Source organism: Stegostoma tigrinum, chromosome 19, assembly GCF_030684315.1.
Source record: "Stegostoma tigrinum isolate sSteTig4 chromosome 19, sSteTig4.hap1, whole genome shotgun sequence".
In the NCBI taxonomy this organism is placed as follows: Eukaryota; Metazoa; Chordata; class Chondrichthyes; order Orectolobiformes; family Stegostomatidae; genus Stegostoma; species Stegostoma tigrinum.
Window position 1 is genome coordinate 6,478,135 of NC_081372.1, and position 19,626 is coordinate 6,497,760.

The following is a 19,626-nucleotide window of genomic DNA, read 5'->3' on the forward strand; positions in this document are numbered from 1 at the left end:
TGCTGGAGCGAGTCACTATCAACAGAAAAAGTCATCAGAATGTAAATGAGCAATCGCTTTGCTATTGCTGCATCACTTTCCAGGTTTAATTTAACCCCACAGCTGCCTCAAATACACTCGCTCGTAACGCAGACCTGCCCGGACTCTGTTCCATTCTTCATTCCCATCATCTGTGTTCTGACAATGGCATTTCTGAGTGTTGTTTGCAGAGGTTTCCTCTTTGCCACCACCTGTCCCGAACCCCAAATTCTCTATGATTGACAGGACCCTCAACCTCTTCTGCCCTCACCCTGTGCTCTCCCTCCAGGAAGATGATAGGATTCTCCTCGTCCTCATTTTCCACTGCAATAGCCTCCATCTTCAGTGGACCATTGTCCACCATTTCTGCCACCTCCAGCAGGATGCCACCACTAAACAAATTGCCCTGTCCTCTCCCATGCTTGCACTCCAAAAGGAATTTTTTTATTTATTCATTCATGGGATAAGGGTGTCACTGACTGGGCCAAAGTTTATTGCCCAAGCCTAGTTGCCCAGACAGCAGTCAACCGTGTTACAGATAATCTGGAGTCACGTGTCGGCTAGACCAGGTAAGGAAGCCAGATTTCCTTCCCTGAAGGGCATTAGTGAACCAGATAGGTTTTTCCTTCTTGTTCCAGCAGAACCCCCACTCTTCCCCCAGTATAAAGCTCACCATATATCTCTCTCTTTAGTTCCAAAGAACAGAGTCATACTGGACTCAAAAGGTAAGTTGTTTTTCTTTCCACAGCCAGACCTGCTGAGTCTCTCCACTTTACTTTAGATCTGCAGCGTCAATACTTCACTTTTGTTCATTTTTCCCCATTGGTGTCTAGAATCTTTAGATATGATGAAACATTGGCCCCAATTCACTCATGTCTGCACTCATTTCTGCATCCTCATTTAGCCCCACAGACAGCACGTTCCTCAAGGCACAGAATAAAAACAAATAAAATTGGTTGAGCTATGTTGTGTTGCAAGAGTTACAAGTTATTCCCTCTAATTGCAGAACTGAGAGCAATGTAAAATCTAGGTGCTGTTTTTGGCGGGGGGGGGAAAGACGGCGGGGGGGGCGCGGAGATGGGATTTTACAAACTATAATCTTTGAAGAACACCTTAAACTTGCTGGAAGGATTCCATCAGAGGAAATTTAACCTATTCACACTCCCAAATGATTCTCCGATGAATTAATTCCAGCAGGGAGTGGTAGTTCACAGGAGTTCACATCTACGTATGCTTCCATCTGTCTGAATTAATGACACCAATGGAGTTTCACCTTTAACCCACGAGCATCTGCTTGATATTTACAATGGGCTGGGGGGGTATTTTAATGCTGGCATCTCCAGCTTTGTGGTGATTTGCTTCTAATTTCTCCACTTTATTCAGTTCATTCTCACTACAGAAGCCTATTTTTCCGGGACTGATCATGTTTGACATGGATCCTTACTACTAAATTTCCATTCTCATCCCCTCTCCCATTGGTCAAGAGCTGGGCTTCAGCTCATTTGACCCTGACCTATATCTGGGCTCTGGCCAATGACCCTAACCAATTGCTGGGCTCTGGCCAATGACCCTGACCAATTGCTGGGCTCTGGCCAGTGAACCTGACCAATCGCGGTACACTTGCCAGTGTGATGTGGCATGGACTGTGGATAAGATTGATGCCCAAACAGCCATAATTTATTTTACACTGAGTAGGATGCTAGGCCACTACTGTGGGTCTGGAGTTACATGTAAGCCAGACTGGGTAAGGATGGTAAATTGTTTTTCCTAAAGGAGATTAGTGAACCAAATGGGTTTTTAACCACAATTGGTATTAGTTTAATGGTCACGGTTACTGACACTAGCTTTCGACTCCAGAGTTACTCACTGAATTTAAATGCCACCAACTGCCGTGGTGGGATTTCAACCCATGTCCCTACAGCACAGCCGGGACTTCTAGATTACTAGCCTAGTGACATTAGCCATACTTGTAGCCAGCACATCATTGGTTGGAGTCTAATATGCATGCGCTTTTTGTTGCATAGAATTCCCAAAATTACTCAGAATCTTTTAAAGACTCTCAATCCATGACTTTATTCGCTAACCAGTGCCCATAGCAATGATACTATATGGAAGCGTAAAAGATTAATGATTTACAATTACATCCATCTATAGCACATTCATTAAGAGTTTAACCCAAGAATATTTTAACATGGAGCGGGAATGAGTGGGGTTATTGATAGGGACTGATATAATAAACAGAGAGTAGAATATGGAACAATGCAAACCCTGTGAGGAATTGCCAAATCAGCAAAACATACATGAGAAGAAAGCAGAGCTGGAACCCGTCTGCTTAAATGAGGCAAGATCCCAGCCTGGAGGATTCTACGTTGGATCGATATTGTAGATTATTTGGTGAATATCATCTTACACCTCTGGAGTGGAGTGATCCATCCGGGACACAAGGCCCGAAGACATCCTGCAGGAAGATCAAAGGTGGGATCAGGCCAGACCAACATTACAATAACTTACATTTATATAGCACCATCAAAAGGTAGTAAAATGTTTTGAGGTACTTCACAGGAGTGGAAATCAGACAAAAACTGACACCATGCCACAAGAGAAAAGAGATTAAGACAGATGACCAAGCAACAAAGTCAGGTTTTACTAGAGTAGAAGATAAGCGTAAGCTAATTTGAGTCAGGAATTCCAGAATTTAGGGTCCAGGCAGTTAAAGACAATTCTGGCCTCTCGTCAATCTTCACTTACTGCACCAGTGGTGGTGGAGGCAGGTACAGTTACAACATTTAAAAGGCATCTGGGTAGGTATATGAATAGAAAGCGTTTACAGGGATATGGGCCAAATTCTGGCAAATGGGACTAAGTCAGATTGGGATGTCTGGTCAGCATGGATGAGTTGGAATGAAGGGTCTGTTTCCATGCTCTGTGATTCTAGCATTTTTTAATTCCAAGTTTCTATTGAATTTAAATGTCACCATCTGCCATGGTGGGATTTGAATCCAGGTCCCCAGCACATTAGCCTGGAGTTCTGGTTTATTAGTCCAGTGACATTACCATTCCACCATCCTCCCCTGCAGCAGATTGAAGGCCAATGTAGGTCAGTTAGCACTGGTGATTGCCATCATTATAACTGTCTGAATGCTGCCACTACACCACATTTTTGCACCAGATGCTCCTTATTTGCTTACTAACCTCTTCACCATGTGCTCATAGATGATACTCGGCATGACAGTAACAGTGACTGCACTCCCAGCAGCGGCTAGGATATCTCCAACCTGCGAGTCCTGTAAATGGAGAAATAACTGTGACCACGAAGGCTCAGGTGTAATAAATATTCAAGGTACCTCTTCACTTTATAAAATTACAGGTACTGATAGGATACAGGTATAGAAATCAGAATGATTGTGGGGATGGAGCGATCATGAGGAACAATTGAATGAACATCTTCTCACTAAAAGAGAAGGTGGAGGTTAATAGGATTGCCGCATAATTCCGGGGATAGACCTTCAGACCTGGTCCAGAACTGTCGAACCAGAGAACACAACTTACATTTGAACAGGATAAATTCAAAACTAAGCTTTTGGAAATAGTACATCAGTGAGTAACTGGTCAATCTTTGTTGGGTTTGGCCTGAAAAGTGCTAACTGATGTTCATATCACACAAATGCTAGGCAATGGTCATCTGCAACAAAACAGAATCTAACCATTGTCCCTTGACATTCAATGGCATTGCCATCACTGAATCCCCCACTGCAGGTTTCCGTTGACCAGAAACTCAACTGAACTTATCATATAAATACTGTGGCTACAAAAGCTGGTCAGAGGCTAGAAATACACTGCAAATAACAAGCCTCTCACGATATTGAGGTGAAAATATATCGCTGTTTATTCTATTAAAATCCTGGAGCTCCCTCCTAAAATCAAGCTTACCATCCACCCAGCCATTTTGACACTGTCTGTCACTACCAAAGATTTGTTCACCTTTTCCATGTTAAATCATTACTTATGATCATTACTTCTCAGTTCAGATCACCATACCCAAGTAGTTATTAATTAACCAAGTAGTCCCTTCTATCAGTGTTGAAAAGGGACTTTAGTCATTTGTTTGGCTTAGATATTCAAACATGGACACCTTGAGTACAACTCCTGAATTCCACATGATCAGAGATAATGGGAACTGCAGATGCTGGAGAATCCGAGATAACAAAGTGTGGAGCTGGATGAACACAGCAGGCCAAGCAGCATCTTAGGAGCACAAAAGCTGACCATCGCCTGGACCATCTCCAACACATCCCTCACCATCCTGGGCCTCTCTGTCTCCATCTCAGGCAATCACCTACAAACCAATGTCCATTTCAAGCCCACAGCTACCTAGAATACACCTCCTCCCACCCACCTGACTGCAAAAATTCCATTCCCTATTCCCAATTCCTTCACCTCCGCCGCATCTGCTCCCAGGATGAGGCATTTCACTCCTGTACATCCCAGATGTCCTCGTTCTTCACGGACAGCAACATCCCCCCCAGAGTGGTTGAGAATGCCCTCGACCGCGTCTCCCACATTTCCTGCAACACATCCCTCACACCCCGCCCCCGCAATAACCGCCAAAAGAGAATCCCCCTCGTCCTCACGTACCACCCCACCAACCTCCGGATACAACACATCATTCTCCGACACTTCCGCCATCTACAGTCCGATCCCACCACCCAAGACATTTTTCCATCCCCACCCCCGTCTGCTTTGCGGAGAGACCACTCTCTCCGTGACTCCCTTGTTCGCTCCACACTCCCCTCCAACCCCACCACACCCGGCACCTTCCCCTGCAACCACAGGAAGTGCTACACTTGCCCCCACACCTCCTCCCTCACCCCCATCCCAGCCCCCAAGATGACTTTCCACATCAAGCAGATGTTCACCTGCACATCTGCCAATGGGGTATACTGTATCCACTGTACTCGGTGTGGCTTCCTCTACATTGGGGAAATCAAGCGGAGGCTTGGGGACCGCTTTGCAGAACACCTCCGCTCAGTTCGCAATAAACAACTGCACCTCCCAGTCATGAACCATTTTAAGTCCCCCTCCCATTCCTTGGATGACATGTCCATCCTGGGCCTCCTGCAGTGCCATAATGATGCCATCTGAAGGTTGCAGGAACAGCAACTCATATTCCGCTTGGGAACCCTGCAGCCCAAGGGTATCAATGTGGACTTCACCAGCTTCAAAATGTCCCCTCCCCCCACTGCATCCCAGAACCAGCCCAGCTCATCCCCACCTCCCTAACCTGTTCTTCCTCTCACATATCCCCTCCTCCCACCTCAAGTCGAACCTCCATTCCCTCCCTACTAACCTCATTCCCCCCCCCCCCCCCCCTTGACCTGTCCATCCTCCCTGGACTGACCTATCCCCTCCCTACCTCCCCACCTATACTCTCCTCTCCACCTATCTTCTCCTCTGTCCATCTTCGGTCCACCTCCCCCTCTCTCCTTACTTATTTCAGAATCCTCTCCCCCTCCCCTTTTTCTGATGAAGGGTCTAGGTCCAAAACATCAGCTTTTGTGCTCCTGAGATGCTGCTTGGCCTGCTGTGTTCATCCAGATCCACACTTTGTTAACCTGAATTCCACGTCATTGGCCCCTTCTATTTAAACCTGCATTGATCCTTTTAGAAATCATTCTCAGAACATGGCTCAGCAGTCCTTCCGGTGACATAGGAAATATTATTCAGTGACAAAACAGGATATATGAGTCATTGGTATATGTTGACTGAAAGATCCAGTCAGGCTACATGCTAGAGCAGAGTCAAAGGGGAAACAGCAGTCATGTTGGTGTATCACAGCACAACCTAGTGAAAGAAGCAGAAAGTACGAGTGAAACAGCAACAACAGTGACTCAAGGGCAGAGTTGCCAAATCAGTGAGTTGCAAACGGTAATACAAGTTTCCTATTACTGTTGTTGCAGGCAATGGTTTAGCCAAGGAAAACTGTGGTTATTTACAGGAACAGAATCATAATATTGAAGATACAGGAAATTTTAACTTAAAGATAAGGTTAAATAAAAACCAAAAGAACTACGGATGCTGTAAATCAGGAACAGGAACGGAGGTCCCTGGAAAAGCTCAACAGGTCTGGCGGCATCTGTGAAGAAAAGTCAGAGTTAATGTTTTAGTTCCGATGACCTTTCCTCAGTTCCTTAGCAACTTCTGTTTTTGTTAAAGATAGGGCTACTATGACAGTTAACAGACTCAAAGAAGTCATTCTGAGTTGGCAAGTTACACAAGCACTGTTTTACATCATCATCGCTTGTGTGTGACATGCTGTCATTTGTTAAATTTTATTTAATCTGTAATTACCGTAGAATTTGGCACTTTGTGCTGTGTATGACTGTTTCTGTGTAAGCTGTGGACTTGGGCATCTCAGCTGAGCTTAGAAGCTTAGAAAAATGCAGCTTGACAGAAACACAGAGTATAAAATGTGTCAGGCCAAGTAGCAATGAAAGTTGTAAATACAGGGATTTATCTCCATTGAGAAGCATTGAAAAATTGTCCACTGCTTATTGTTAAGATGGCAAAAGAGAACTCTTTGGTTTCTGGGGATGCACAATATTTTCAGAATTTTATTTGATAAGTCCAGCTTTTTGGTGTTTGACAAAATGCAACAAATCACAACACACACCAAAGGAAAGGAGAAAAATCTCTAACAGTAGATCATTTTGGAGGCAACAAAACAGAGTTGAGGGACAGAACTACCCCATACCATCACACTCTCCCTCAAATTCCTTAGCAACTACACCTAGAGCAGGGTGGGAGGGGCTTGCGGAAGAGAAGGCGAGAAGGAGACAGCATCTTTGATTCTGAGCAGTGGTCAGTAAAATGGAGCAAAATTATCCTCAACAATGAGCGAAAACCCTGTCAACATCTCATTGACTTCATCCCATTTCAGCCAGGAATGCGTTGACACAATCCAAGGTGAATTCTTAAAAGGAACAGAAATTCCAACTTGAAAACAATTATCAGTATCTGAAGGCAGACATGGCCACTTTAATTTTAATTATTCTTTTGTGGTTGTGAAAAAATCAGCTTTATTTTTTTTCTGTTGTTTTTCATCTGCATTTTGTGGATGTGCCTCGATTGGATGAGAATGACAAAATGATATTGTGGAATGGCCTAAAAAAAATAATAAAACTTACAAAAGGCATTATATTAGATAGCAATATTTGAAACTCAACTACTTTTGGAGATGACCAGAAGTTGGGTCAAAGAGATTTTGAGAGGTTTTAAAGGGAAAGTGATGGAGAGAGATGCATGGGTTTTGTTTCAGAGATCTAGATACCTAGTTGGGTGCAAGTAGAGTGACAAATTGTTGGGGATTAAAATCATGAAAAATGATCTGGTGAGGATTCAAATAGTGCAGAGATTTCAGAGGGTTGTGCAGGTAGAGTAATTATAGAGGTCACGAGAGGCGAGGTGATGCTAGCTTGGCTTGGATAAGGCTCTCTGCAGCAGTTGAACTGAGGTAGGGACCAAATGAGATGATGGTATGGGGCTGAAAGTAGGTCACCTTATTGATGGCGTGGAAAACTGATCAGAATTTATCACAGGGTCAAATACGATGTCAAAGTGACAGACAGTCTGAAAGGGAGAAAGAGGAGAGGCATTATGAAATAAATGGTAAAAATTTAAATGAGTTTTAGGAACAGAGGGGTCTAGAAACATAAATAGTCAAATTTTTGCTGTGATTTGCACTGCTTCACAGGCCTGACTTTAAAATGGAGACTTGCTTCTATCTGTATGACCCAACTCAAATTATTCCCTGTCCTTCATCAGAATACTACATCTGGGTTAGAGTTCTCATGGGCAACACTGTGGGAAATTGGCTCATCAAATGTTATATTATTGGAATGACTACAGAGTCAGGCTATGTTATTAAGGTTCCGAAAGATTTTGGAAATATTACAATTCTTGAAATTACTACAGACTGTAAACCGTTGTAGTTTTTAGGTGAACTGTGACTATTACAGGTTATGAGTAAAATTAGTGATGAGTGAAACTATTCAAGTTCTGTAGATTGTATCTTACCTTCAGTCCAATGATGTTCTGGCCATTGATCTCACAGACATAGTGATCAGTTAATAATCCATTCCTGGCTGCAGAACTGTCTTTCACGATGGAAGTGATTTTCCCACGTTTGTAGATGAAACCGACATGTCCAGTGCTGTCCTTGTGCATGGTGATCGTTCTCTGGAATGGCCTTGGGAAGGAAATAAACACAATCATTAAAAAGCTAACAAGGATTTACGTATGGCATGGTAAAAAAAAATCACTAGTCGTATAAAGGCCGTGGATTGAAATGTTCACAGTATAGATGCTGTTAAACTTGAAAGAGAGCTGAAATAATTTATAAGGATATTGCCAGCACTGAGGGGTTTGCGTTATAGGGAAGGCCTGAGTAGGCTGGACTCTGCTTCCCTGGAGCATTGGAGGCTGAAGGCTGACCTTATAGAGGTTTATAAAATCACGAGGGGCATAGGTAAGGTGAATAGCAAACGTCTTTTCCCTAGGGTAAGGAAGTTCAAAACTGGGGGGCATATTTTTAAGGCGACAGGGGAAAAGCTTAAAAAGAACCTGTGGGGCAAAATTTTCACACAGAGGGTGGTTTTTATGTGGAATGGGCTGCCAGAGGAAGTGCTGGAGGCTGGTACAATTACAACATTGAAAAGACATTTGGATGGGCACATGAATAGGAAATGTTTAGAGGGATATGTGCCAAATGCAGGCAAGTGGGACTAGTTTTAGTTTGGGAAACTTGGTTGGCATGGACTAAAGATCTGTTTCTGTGCTGCATGTACCTATAACTCTGTAACTGGTTTCCATCAATTTGTCTACAACAGACAGGAGGAGAGGAAAATTTTATGGTGGAGAACCTTTGGAACAATTGGTCCTAAGTCACCTTTTTGTTTTAATCGCATTATCCTTGGAGGATACAAGGTGGGAATGCAGCTCTTGGAGTTGAATTCTAGGTTTTGCAGAGCTGAAGATGTTTGGGGATAGAATTTCACAGCTAATGGTCTAAAACAGATGAAAGCTGAAGCCACGGTGACCAACTGTGTGAAATAAAGTTGAAGGAAGCAGGACATAGCGACAGAGGTGTTACAGCCCAATCAGATGCCATTTGGCTCACTGAGTCAATACTAACTCTTTGTTTAGCAATCCATACACCGGGATGGGGGGAATGCAGAGCTGTCAGGCAACTGTAGGCTTGAGGAGGTGAGGGATACAAGTGTTGTTAAATGGTTTGGAGGTGGCAAGACCACGAAGTGGTTGCTGACCTGGGGCTGTAGATCAGTGAGCACAGAATCTTAGATAACTTAGACTTGGTGTGAGCTAGGACATTGGCAACTTTAGGATGAGTTGAGGTTGGCCAGGATAGCATTGGAATGGATGAGTCTGGAGGTAATGCAAACATGGAAGAGACATTTTGCTATGATCCCAGCTGATGTTATTATTACTGGACAAATCAGACGAAATTTGGCTTGATAAATCATAGTTCCGGTTTTAAAGAGGTGGTGTCTCACTGAAACATGAGCGTACAATGTTGCAAAATCGGTTTTAACAATAAAATAGAAGTTTATTTCACAAAAGAAATAAAGATAAAATAGAATAAACCCAAACTATTTACATATACGATAACAAGAGCTGCATGAACCCAGCAGGCCAAGCAGCCTGGGGCGGCACAGTGGCTCAGTGGTTTGCACTGCTGCCTCACAGCACCAGGGACCTGGGTTTGATTCTAGCCTCAGGTGACTGTCTGTGTGGAGTTTGCACTTTCTCCCTGTGTGTCTGAGTGGGTTTCCTCTGGGTGCTACGGTTTCCTCCCACAGTCCAAAGATGTGCAGGCTAGTGGATCAGCCATGCTAACTTGCCCGTAGTGTTCAGGGGTGTATGGGATGCATCAAGGGGCGGTGTGGACTTGTTGGGCTGAAGGGCCTGTTCCCACACTGTAGGGAATCTAATCTAGCATCAGAGGAGCAGGAAAGCTGATGTTTGAGGTCGAGACCCTTCTTCGGAAATGGGGGAGGGGAAGGGGATTCTGAAATAAATGGGGAGATAGGGTAGGCAGATAGAAGATGGCTAAAGGAGAAGATAGGTGGAGAGGAGACAGACAGGTCAAAGATACGGGGCTAGAGCCAGTGAAGGTGAATGTAGGTGGGGAGTTAGGGAGGGGATAGGTCAGTCCAGAGAGGACAGACAGGTCAAGGAGGCAGAATGAGGTTAGTGGGTAGGAGATGGAGGTGGGGACGAGCTGGGTTGGTATTGGGATGCGGTCGGGGGATGGGATATTTTGACGCTTGTGAAGTCCACATTGATACCATTGGGCTGCAGGGTTTCCAAGTGAAATATGAGATGCTGTTCCTGCAGCTTTCGGGTGGCGTCATCATGGCACTGCAGGAGGCCCAGGATGGACATGTCGTCCGAGGAGTGGGACAGGGAGTCGAAATGGTTCGTGACTGGGAGGTGTAGTTGTTTGTTGCGAACCGACGGTAGGTGTTCCACAAAGCAGTCCCCAATGCCTCTGCTTTGTCTTCCTGATGCCGAGGCGGCCACAACGGGAACAGCGGATACAGTATACCACATTAGCAGATGTGCAGTTGAAGACTGGTGGTATACTGTATCCGCTGTTCCCGTTGTGGCCTCCCCTACATCGGGGAAACCCATTGGGGACCACCTGGCCTGCTGTGTTCATCCAGCTCCACACCTTGTTATCTCAGATTCTCCAGCATCGGCAGTTCCTACTATCTCTGTTTACATATAACACAAGTTTAGAGATTTTGAAACACACTATAATAGATTCAATCAATAATCCCCAAAACATCAGCCTGTACAGTACAGAAAAAGGACTCCTTGTATAGCATTCAGAAGAATCCCTTCTCTAACACATCAATGGGTTTAAAGTAACTGTAACTTCATCTCCCAGTTTATAAAAATTGATAGCCTCTATACACCCAAGTTTAAACATTTTCAGCTAAAAATAGTCCCTTCTTCGTTTTATTCAAACATTTCTGGTCTGGCAGTATTAGTAAATCCTTGTTCCAAGGCAATCTATTTTTTACTGTGTTCACCGTTTCTCAGGAACAGTCATTAAACACCCATCTTCATCCAGGGAATTCTTCAGAAATGTCCTGGTTGAAGCTTAAAATAACTGCATCACATACACTTTATGGATGTTTCCCCTAACTGTTTCAGACTGGAACAGTTATATGTTCAGACGCACAGAAAAGCCCATGCATCGCTAATTCAAAATTTGTTAAATGATATTAAACATAAATATAAAATCTCACAGTCTATAATCATATTTTCAAAAGCAGAAGGACTGAGGAAGGACTGATGATAGGAGGATATTACAAAGGTGAAAGTAAGCATTTTTGTATGGTGAAGACGACATTTGGTATTAAGTTGAGGGCAGGGCAATATTGACGCATCTAGCGATCAGGAATATTATCATTTACTGACAGGGATATAAAAGAGAAATTTGGCACAATTGTATAAGGTAATGATGAGACCACATCTGGAGTACCATATACAGTTTTATATATATTATATCTGTGTGTGTGTGCATGCGAGAGAGAATATGTGTGGTGTGTGTGGGTCGTTATACATGCACACAGAGACATATAAAATCGTATTAAAAACAGCTCGTAAAAGGCTCATTTGACTCTGTCCTGAGAAGAAGGGATCATCTTGTAAGAACAAGTTGCACAAGATGGGTGTTTGTCCAATCATGTTTAGAAGAATAAGATACAAAATTATTGAAACATATCAGATCCTGAACGGACATGACAGGGCGGATTCTGAAAAGATGTTTCTCCTTGTGAGAGAGACTAGTACCAGCAGTCACAGTTAAAAGTAAAGTATATCTTAGTTAAGACAAAGGTGGGAAGAAGGGCTTTCTCTCAGTGGGTCATTAGTGTGTGGACTGGTCTTCCCCAGAGAGCAGTGGAGGTAGAGTCCCTGACTATTATAAGGCAGAGTTAAATTGACTCCAGTGTTAGAAGGGAATCTAAAAGGTATATGGAGCAGTCAAGAAAGTGCAGTTAAGCTCCCAATCAGGTTGGCCACTATCCTATCAAATAATGGAGCAGGCTGGAGCAGCAAATGGCTTACTCATAGATTCACATGTTCAAATGTAACACTGCAGTGGGAGAGGTTTCAACGACGGATCTGACATTGGACAAATCTTCCCCGAGACTTCGTCCAACATTGAGAAGCCTGCATGTAAATCTCAAAATGAAATAACCAATTATTTCAAATCATAATCCTTGAGGAGCAGGAAAGCTGACATTTCAGGCCTAGACTCTTCTCTAGGCCCGATACGTCAGCCTTCCTGCTCCTCTGATGCTGCTTGGCCTGCTGTGATCATCCAGCTCTACACCTCGTTATCTCTTGTTTTCTTTATTTCTCTTTTCTTTACACACTCCCTATCTGCACTCACCTACCACCATCCCACCTACCTTCTCCAGCCTGACCCCCCCATTTATTTCAGAGCCCCCTTCCCCCTCCTCATTTCTGAAGAAGGATCCCGACCTGAAACATCAGCCTTCCTGCTTCTCTGATGCTGCCTGGCCTGCTGTGTTCCTCAACTCCATACTGTGTTATCTTGGTATTATTAGAGGAATTGGCTCACAGTCCAACCACAGCCAGTTGAATTGAGAGAGCTACGTACCGGTCCCGGACGATGATGGAGATCCTGTCCTGTGGTGCCTGTTTTAGTGCCTTATGTGCTTTGTCAGTGCTCCAGCCTGCACAGGTCTGGCCGTTCAGTTGCAGGATCTGGTCCCCAAAACGCAGCCCAACAAGAGAAGCGGGGGAGTTGGCCTGCACCAACTGCACAAAGATCCCCTAGGGGAAAGGAATAGAAGGAAATGGGTGAAAAGACTGTGTAAAGAAAAGAGAAATAAAGAAAACAAGAGATAACACAGTGTAGAGCTGGATGCACACAGCTGGCCAAGCAGCATCAGAGCAGCAGGAAGGCTGACATATCGAGCCTAGAGAAGAGTCTAGGCCTGAAACATCAGCTTTCCTGCTCCTCTGATGCTGCTTGATCTGCTGTGTTCATCCAGCTCTACACCTTGTTATCTCAGATTCTCCAGCATCTGCAATTCCTGCCATCTCTAAAGAAAACAATCACTTTTCACGGACTTCAGAATCATTTTTACTGGCAATTAAATACATTTTGAAGTGATGCACAGAAACATCTTACTGTGAATTAGGGCCAAGCAAAATGTGACAATAAATTCATTTTATATCAGATTCTACAATTCAATATCTATTTTGATTGATGTTGTTCAAGAGATAAGAAGTGACCATCAGTCCAGGGGAACTCCACACAGTGTCTGACTTTTATAAAAAGGGTATACAGGGATTCAGCTAGGCGTTTCATGGAAGAGACGGCGTATCTGACAGTGTAGCACTCCCACAGTGCTGCCTATCAGCAACAAAAGCTTAGTCAGTCAAGGACAAGTGCAATTAATATGGTTAATACCAGATTAATTCTGCAGCCTCTCCAGAGGAGAATCAAGAGGTGAAGAGACAAGCCAACCTGACAGACCAAAAGATCCATCCCCGGCCTCATTCCTATGACCAACCCACCCTCTCATCCTCGCCTCCTTGACCTGACACAACCTGTCCATCCCTCCCACCTCATTGACCAATCCTCACCACTCCCTATCTGCACTCACCCACCACCATCCCACCTACCTTCTCCAGCCTGACCGCCCCCATTTATTTCAGACCCCCCTTCCCCCTCCTCATTTCTAAAGAAGGATCCCGACCTGAAACAACAGCCTTCCTGCTTCTCTGATGCTGCCTGGCCTGCTGTGTTCCTCAACTCCATACTGTGTTATCTAGGAAAATACCGTTGGGCAAGTGAATCAATGAACTTCAACCCATCCAGGGTAGTGAATGCCATAATAAATTTTTAGGGTGGACTCGTTTATCGAAAATTAGGAATGGATTATTTCACTGACACTGGAATGCTTATCAACAATCACTGAATCACAGCCATCTACAGCGCAGAAAAATGCCCTTCAGCTGAGCCAGTCAAAAACAACCATCTAACTACCCTAATCCCACTTTCTAGCATTTGGCCCACAGCCTTGGCATCGCAAGTGAACATCTAAATACCTTTAGATGTTACTAGGGTTTCTGCCTCTCCCACCTCTACAGGCAGTGAGTTTCAGATTCCCAACTCAGTGAAAAGAATTTCTCTTCATAATCCCAGTAAACCTCCAGCCATTTCCATTAAGTCTATGCACTTACATCTAGGTGCCACAGGAATTGACTCAAGGAAGTTCTTACCTTGGGACAGGAGTAGCACTAGATAAACCTCTATTTCAAAAATCTGGCCCAGGCACAATGGAGAAGACGATGACCTTGTTGTGCTGTACAGTTATACGATGGGACCTTTAGGTGTATTTGCATGTTATTTACTTACCTTGTCAACCGCACGCAGACGCAGCCCAACCTTTCCATCTTGGTCCTTACAGAGGATCACTTCCCGCACTCCAGCTTTGATCTCCGCTCGGTGGAGCCCCAGACTGTTTCCGGTCAATGGGGCCACCATGTTATTCATGGCTGACTGATTACTGTCAGCTTGCTAGACAGTGAAGCACAAAAATAGAAAGAGTGAGGAATCCAAGGGGAAATGGATAAGCAGTCATCAACAAATTCTCTCTGAACCCCAAACTGGAAGGTTCTTAAGCTGGTAACACCGACAAAATGAATACACCCTAGGAGCTTTTATGCAAAAATCACTGGGAACTCCTAGTTGGTCGCTTAGTACCTCAGAAATCCCAGTGTTATCATTATTGTGCTTTTTGAAACTAGCCAAAGTACGAAGTGATTTCTTTTGGCGGATTTCACTTGGCTGAAGAGATACACATTTTACAGAAGATCAGGAGTAGGCCATTCAGCCCCTTGAGCCAGTTCGGTCAGTCAAGTAATTCATACAGTAGTGAAATCCCCTAAAGGCTGCATAGAGATCGCTGAAACATTTAGCTCGTGAACTTGTGGATAAGGAAGAAAAGGAGGGTTTTAACAGATACAAAGAGAGCAAATCAACAGTGAAGTATCAATTGTGCTTGAGGAAACCTAAAGCAATTAGGAAACCAAATGGGGGCACGAAATATGAGGGAGAATCCCAAGATATTCTATAAGTATATCAAGGGGGTGAGGATAATGAGGGAAAGAATATGGCCCATTAGGGACAGGTGGTGTAATCTGTGTGAAGAGCCTGAGGACATTGGTCGGGTATTAAATGAGTATTTCACATGTCTTCACTTGCAGGAGGAGGATTTGGGTTCAGAATTCAAGACGATGACAGACTGTGAGGTTCTTGAGCAGTTTGATATAGGAAGTGAGGAGGTATTTGGCAGGAATTGTATCCTAGGCTACTGTGGGAGATGAAGGTGGAAATTGCAGGGGCCCAAATTTTTAATTCCATTCTGGCCACAGAAGGGTACCAGAGGACTGGAAGAAAGCTAACGTGGTTCCACTTTTCAAGAAGGGTGGTCAACATAAACCAGGGCTTTACAGTCAGAGTTGGTGTAGTTTATATGGATTTCAGCAAAGACTTTAACAAGGTCCCACATGGAAGACTGAAAAAGAACATAAATGCATGTGAGATCTAAGTAATTTAGCAAGTTGAATCCAAAATAGGTTTAGTGACAGGGGACAGAGGGCGGTGGTATAAAGCTGTTTGTGTGACTGGAGCCCAGTGCTCAGTGGTGTACCACTGGGATCAGTGATGGATCTCTTACTGTTTATGATATACATAAACAATATTGAATAAAATATTGGGAGGGAGAGCAGAGGGAAGATGATAAGTGTGCAGATGTAACCAAGATTGGCTGGATGGTTGACAGTGAGGAAGGAGGTCACAGTTGAAGGAGAATATAGTGGATTGCTCACATGGGCAGATCAATAGAATTTAACCCTGATAAATGTGAGTTGATCTACTTTGGAAGAAGTAACAATGGAGTACTCAATGAAACTCAAGAATAGAGGGATCTTGGATCGCTTGATCACAGATTCCTGAAGGCAACGGGGTAGCTAAGGTGGCATAGCAGACACTCGCCTTTATCAGTCGTGGCAATCATTATGACGGCAGGAAAGTCACATTGAAGTTGTACAGGACATTGGTTATGTTACAGCTAGAGTACTGCATGCAGTTCTGTTCACCACTCTATAGGAGGGATGCAATTGCACTGCAGGGGATGCAGGAGAGACTCACCAGAATGTTGCCTGGAATGGACCACTTCATAGATGAAGAGAGGCTGGGTAAGCTTGGGTTGTTTTTGTGAGAGCAGAGAAGGCTGAGAGGGGTCCTGATTGAGGTGTGTAAGATTATGAGGGGCATGGACAGTGTGAATAGAAACTAGCTGTTTCCCCTGAACTGCAGGGGCACAGTGGCTCAGTGGTTAGCACTGCAGCCTCCCTTAACTCTCCTCCCTTACACCCTATTCATTATCCACAAACCTCCTGAAAGGCGTTTCATGATTTAGATGAGGGCACTAAATGTAATATCTCTAAGTTTGCAGACAACACAAAGCTAGATTGGGGGGTGGGGGGGCAGTGGTGAACTGTGAGCAGAATGCAGAAATGCCACAGTGTGATTTGGACAAGTTTAGTGAATGGGCAAATATGAGGCAAATAAAGTATAATGTGGATAACTGAGAGGTTAGCCACTTCTGTTGCAAAAACAGGAAGGCAGATTATTATCTGCATGTGATAGATCGGGAAAGGCGGAGGAGCAATAGGACCCGGTGACCTTGTATATCAGTCACTGAAGGTAAGTGCGCTGCTGCAGCAGGTCGTGAAGGCAAATAGTATGTTGGCCTTCATGGTGAGATGCTTTAAGTACTGGAGCAGGGATGTCTTCTGCAATTGGACAGGGCCTTGGTGTGACTGCACCTGGAATATTGTGTGTAGTTTTGGTCTCCTTACCTGAGGAAGGATGTTCTGGCTTTGGAGGGAGTGTAGTGAAGCTTTACCAGACTGATTTCTGGGCTGACAGGATTGACGGGATCAATTGGGACTACGTCAATGGAGTTTAGAAAAATGAGGGGCTATTTCATTAACGCCTAAACAATCCTAACAGATCTAGTCAGGGTAAAACAGGACAGATATTCTCAATGAACAGGGAGTCTAGAACAGTCACAGTTAAAGGACACAGGGTGGGCCATTTAGGATTGAGATGAGGAGAAATGTCTTCACCCAGAGAGCAGAGAGCCTGTGGAATTCTCTGACACAGCAGTTAAGGCTGAAACATTGAATGTTTTCAAGAAGGAGTTACATATAGTTCTTGGGGCTAATTGAATCAAAAGCTACGGGACAAAAAGCGGGAGCAAGGTACTGAGTCGGATGATCATCCATGATCTTATTGAATGGAGAAGCAGGCTCAAAGGGCTGAATGGCCTTATACTGTATGTTTCTTTGATCTGATTGAAATGTAAGAGATTCTTACAGGGCTGGACAAACTAGATGCAGAGAGTATGTTTTCCTTGGTCAGGGTGTCTAGAATCAGGGGTTTCATCCTAAAGACTGAGAGTTCAGCATGTCCCTTCAACCCTACCCTGCCCACCCACACCCACACCCCTACCTCCCCCTCCTCGTTCAGGCTGACACTCCCTGTGCCGTACCAAGTCCTCCAATATCTGAAATGGAACTTAAACACTCTAACAGCTTCCTACTGAGCTACAACTGACATCGCAATTAAAGACAGGTATAATTAATATCAAAAGGCTAGAATTAATGTTTTATCTTAATGTTACTAAAAAAGAGAAACGCCTTTCAGGAGGTTTGTGGATAATGAACTGGGCGTAAGGGAGGAGAGTTTTCATTGTAGTCGCCCAATTCCTTCAGATGCTTACTCCAGCTTCTGCAGCTGGCACTACGGCCATGTTCTGCCTCAGATCCTCGCTGTTCAGATCCAGTCCCATATAGTCTCCCAGTTCCTGCAGGTCTGGATATAAACCTGAAGCAGAAGAGAAACAAATCAGAGGTTTTTAAAGAAAGTATCAGAGTGGAACCACAGTGACGTGCGCATTGGCAGAGATCTGGTTAGGGATACAGGACGAGGACGTGACTGTTCAATGCCATGGACCTGTTCCAACATTCAGTTAGAACCTCCATTCCATTTGCCTTTCATATTTCTTCAATACCTGTACCCAATAAAAATTTATCAATTTCAGTCTTCAAGAGTTCCAGTGTCCTCCAGCATCTGAGACACTTGCGAGAGAAAATATCAGATTCCCCGGAAGACTTTACAGGAGAAAGTGTTACTAACTTCCCTCTGGATTGGCTGCCTTTAAGTGCATGCCCATTTGTCCAGGATTCTCCCAACAGGAAATAGTTTCTCTGAATACTTTAAAGAATTTAAACTCCTTGACTAGATCATCCATCAACTTTCTAGACTTAAGGGTATACAATTCAGGCTAGTACAGGCTGGCCTTAGAAGTTAATCATTGTCATTCTGACAAACCTGGACCACCTCTGCAAGTCACCCTGAGATGTGGAATATCTATATGGAAATGACAGCAGAGTCAGAGTGGGGCAAGGGCGATGTAAGGCTTGAGAGGCAGACAAATTTAGGGAGAGAATTCCAGAGCTCAGAGCTTTGACAGTTGGCGGCACTGCCACCACTAGTCGAACAATGGAAGATTGAAAATTGCATACGAGTAATTAACATCAAGTGTTAACGATCCCTCTGTAGCCCAATTGTTAAGGAGGGGAGGAAGCCCCTATCTGTCTCATTTCCCCTTCAATCTGCTCCATTCAAAACCAGAGCATGCAGCTGAGCCAGGCCATGGGACTGCCATTCTGCCTGAACAAGACTGCCTTGAAATTCTACACGTTATGGCCCCTGTGCCAGGATCATGACCTTCTCAGGATTGAGACGTTACCGCAATAATACTAGGCAAGGACATGGAGGAAAGTGGAGATATTAGCACAAGCAGGAGTCATGCTGGAGATGTTGAGAGTGGAGGTTGAAGAACAATGTGGAAAACTGACATTAAAATAAGGGCATAACACAAGCTGCAACGACTCACCACTTCCAGCACTGGGGGTCTCAGCTTCGATCGCTGGTGGGACCATCTTGGCTGCAATAGTGGCCTGAGCCTAAAGTAAACAAACACTTAAATCTAATATCCAGTTATATAATAATTATTTTCTAATGATAATAAACAAAGTCATCAGGTCATTCTGGAACACAGGCAAGATATTATTCCTTCATGGTTCCTGTCTTAGTTTTGTTTTGACACTATTTCATCCCATTTGCTGGGTTTGAGCCACTAGTTTTGCATTCCTTTAGTCCTTTAAGTCTTCTATTAATATCATTACAACCAACAGGTAATCCGGCCCTTTTCCTTCATTTTCTTTTCTGCCCTTGTTGCCCCCATCACACTCCCCACCGCCCACCAGGAAAAGACCTTGTCTTTCATCTTATACATGTCCCTCGTGATTTTATAAGCCTCTATAAGGTCACTCCTTGGCTTCCTGTGCTTCAGTGAACAAAGTCCCAACCTTTCCAGTCTATTCTTTATCGCTCAAACCCTC

The 19,626-nt window shown here is 44.1% G+C and overlaps 1 protein-coding gene across 1 annotated transcript in view; it reads right to left on the bottom strand.

The window, feature by feature from the left end:
• Positions 1-1,077: 1,077 nt before the first annotated feature.
• Positions 1,078-19,626, bottom strand: part of LOC125461234 (syntenin-1-like) — a 34,920-nt gene continuing 16,371 nt past the window's right edge. The window contains exons 3-9 of the mRNA XM_048549753.2: positions 19,119-19,188; positions 17,940-18,043; positions 14,504-14,665; positions 12,734-12,909; positions 8,092-8,263; positions 3,211-3,302; positions 1,078-2,476 (exon numbers count right to left, since the gene is read on the bottom strand). Of these exons, the coding sequence (XP_048405710.1) occupies positions 2,425-2,476; positions 3,211-3,302; positions 8,092-8,263; positions 12,734-12,909; positions 14,504-14,665; positions 17,940-18,043; positions 19,119-19,188 (828 nt within the window). The 3' untranslated portion in view covers positions 1,078-2,424. The remainder of the gene's footprint in view (positions 2,477-3,210; positions 3,303-8,091; positions 8,264-12,733; positions 12,910-14,503; positions 14,666-17,939; positions 18,044-19,118; positions 19,189-19,626) is intronic.